General features: G+C 62.9%; 1 protein-coding gene across 1 annotated transcript; it reads right to left on the bottom strand.

The window, feature by feature from the left end:
- Positions 1 to 1,041, bottom strand: NPBWR2 (neuropeptides B and W receptor 2). Its single transcript, XM_042930053.1, is given in 3 exon segments — positions 1 to 851; positions 854 to 950; positions 952 to 1,041. Coding segments are annotated over 3 exon segments (1,038 nt in total).
- Between the last annotated feature and the right edge of the window lie 1,064 nt (positions 1,042 to 2,105).

Genomic DNA, 2,105 nt, shown 5'->3' with positions numbered 1-2,105 from the left:
CTAGCAGACACACGGGGGCTCTGCAGAGGGCGCTGAGGCCCCTGAGCACCGGAAGGTGCTGCGGAAGCTGTTTGGGAAGTTCTCATCCAGGAAGGCGTAGAGGAAAGGGTTGAGACAGGAGCTGGCATAGCTGAGGCTGGTGACGACGTAGGAGATGCCGCTGACCAGTGACGTCTGGGGCACGTCTGTGGTCAGGGCCACGACGGAGGCCAGGTGGAAGGGCGTCCAGCAGAGCAGGCCCACGGCCAGCACAGCCAGGACCAGGGTGGTCACCTTCCGCTTGGCTCTGCCCAGAGCTTTGGTTTTGGAGTGGAGCCGCAGGGCCCGCAGCCGACGCAACAGGTCCACGTAGAGCACGCAGAGGGTACACACGGGCACCACAAAGCCCAGGACTAGCATGTAGATGCGGCTGGCCTTGAACCAGGCCCTCTCAGGCCGCGGGAAGATCAGCCCGCAACTCGTGACCTGCGGCTGATTGCTGTAGACGCCAGCAAAGGAGGAGAAGGGCAGGACCATGATGGTGACACCGATCCAGACACAAAGGCTGGTGATCTTCGCTCCGCGGAGGGTGCGCTGGGGCACCCGGCGGCACTGTGTGGTGGCCAGCACCACCAGGTAGCGATCCACACTCATGGTGGCCGGGAAGTAGATGCCGGAGAAGATGTTGTAGTGGTCGATGGCCAGCACCAGTTTGCAGAGCGGCTCCCCGAAGGGCCAGCGCTGCAGGAGGTGCTCCGTGATGCTGACAGGCAGCACCAGCGTGAAGAGGCCATCGGCGGTGGCCAGGTTCAAGATGAACACGTTGCTCACCGTTTTCATCTTGGGCACCCTCCGAATCACGTAGATGACACTGTGTTACCTGCCAGCCCCATGGCACAGATCACAGAGTACACCGTTGGCAGGAGCACGTAGAAGGGTGGCAGCGGCTCGGGGAGGGTGACATTGTGCCCGGGTGCCGTTGTCCCAGGAGAAGTTGGCGCCCACCGCAGCCTGGAAGGGGAAGCCTCTGCTTTCAAGGGGATCCAGCCCAGCAGCCTGCATCCTGAGGTGGGACTGATAAGGATTCGCTCCCAGGGGCCGGTGGGAGGTGCTGTGGAGTTGGGAGTCTGGGCGGGGGCCTCCTGGGGCTGGGTTCTGAGAAAGAGAAGAGAAACTCTGGGATCTGGCTGTTCGTTTGGAACAGCAGCTGCCTCAAGTTCTCCGGCAGAGGCTGTGGCCACTTTGCCAGGGTTAAGGACACACGGGGCCTCCCTCCATCCTCCCCTGTCCTGTCTGCCCCCCGTGCACACTCTACATGGGATCAAGGCAGTGCCTTTGCAAACACGCCTCCCAGACTCACCCTGCCCCCTTCAAATCCCAGGGTCCTGAAGCCAGAGCCCTTCCAGTCACAGCGCACACCCTTTCTGCCTGGCTACCTGCTCTTTTCCCCGCCGACCTGTCCGATGACATGGAGCCAGAGGTTGGTGGCCTCCGTGGGCGTGCGGAGGAGGCCAGTTCAGGCTGTGGCAAGGGTGGAGGAGGGAGGTGTGGCCCCCGTGGACGGGTGCTCATCAGGGTCCCAGTCAGCTCTTGATCTCCTGGGGGGCTTTCGGGACCTGCCTGGCCAACAGCCTCAGCGGGAGCTGGCTTCCCGGCAAGGTCTCCAGCCTGGTGGCAGCGCCAATGAGCTGAGAAGGAGGGAGGCGGATCCCGCTGGTTGACGTGGAGCTCTGGCGGGGGAAGTGGGGGCAGGAACCGAGGTAGCACTTACAGTCGTCCCCGGGGTTGCTGCCACGCTCACTCGCCTGGTTGGAGTCTCCAGTGGGCGGCCCTGGTGTGCGTGTATGCGTGCGTGCGTGTGCATCTGTGCACATGTGTGCCTGTGTGTGGGGGCCTCGGGCAGGCCCAGGTTTGTTGGCCATGGCTGTGCGCGCCACTGAGCTCGTCCGTGCCTTTGTCTGTGGGTCCCTGTAGACCTGGGCACCCTTATCTGCATATGTGGGTGCCTTGGCAGGTCTTGTGCCTGACCCTGTGTGTGTGCCCGTGTGTATCGTGCATCTGTGTCTGTCCGTGTGCGGTTTCTGCCGTAAAGCTCTGTACTTGGGTCTGCGGGGTGGTCTACATAG

This window comes from Panthera leo, chromosome A3, assembly GCF_018350215.1.
Source record: "Panthera leo isolate Ple1 chromosome A3, P.leo_Ple1_pat1.1, whole genome shotgun sequence".
Lineage (NCBI taxonomy): Eukaryota > Metazoa > Chordata > Mammalia > Carnivora > Felidae > Panthera > Panthera leo.
Note: the sequence above shows the minus strand (reverse complement) of the source record. Positions and strands in the feature narration are given on the sequence as shown.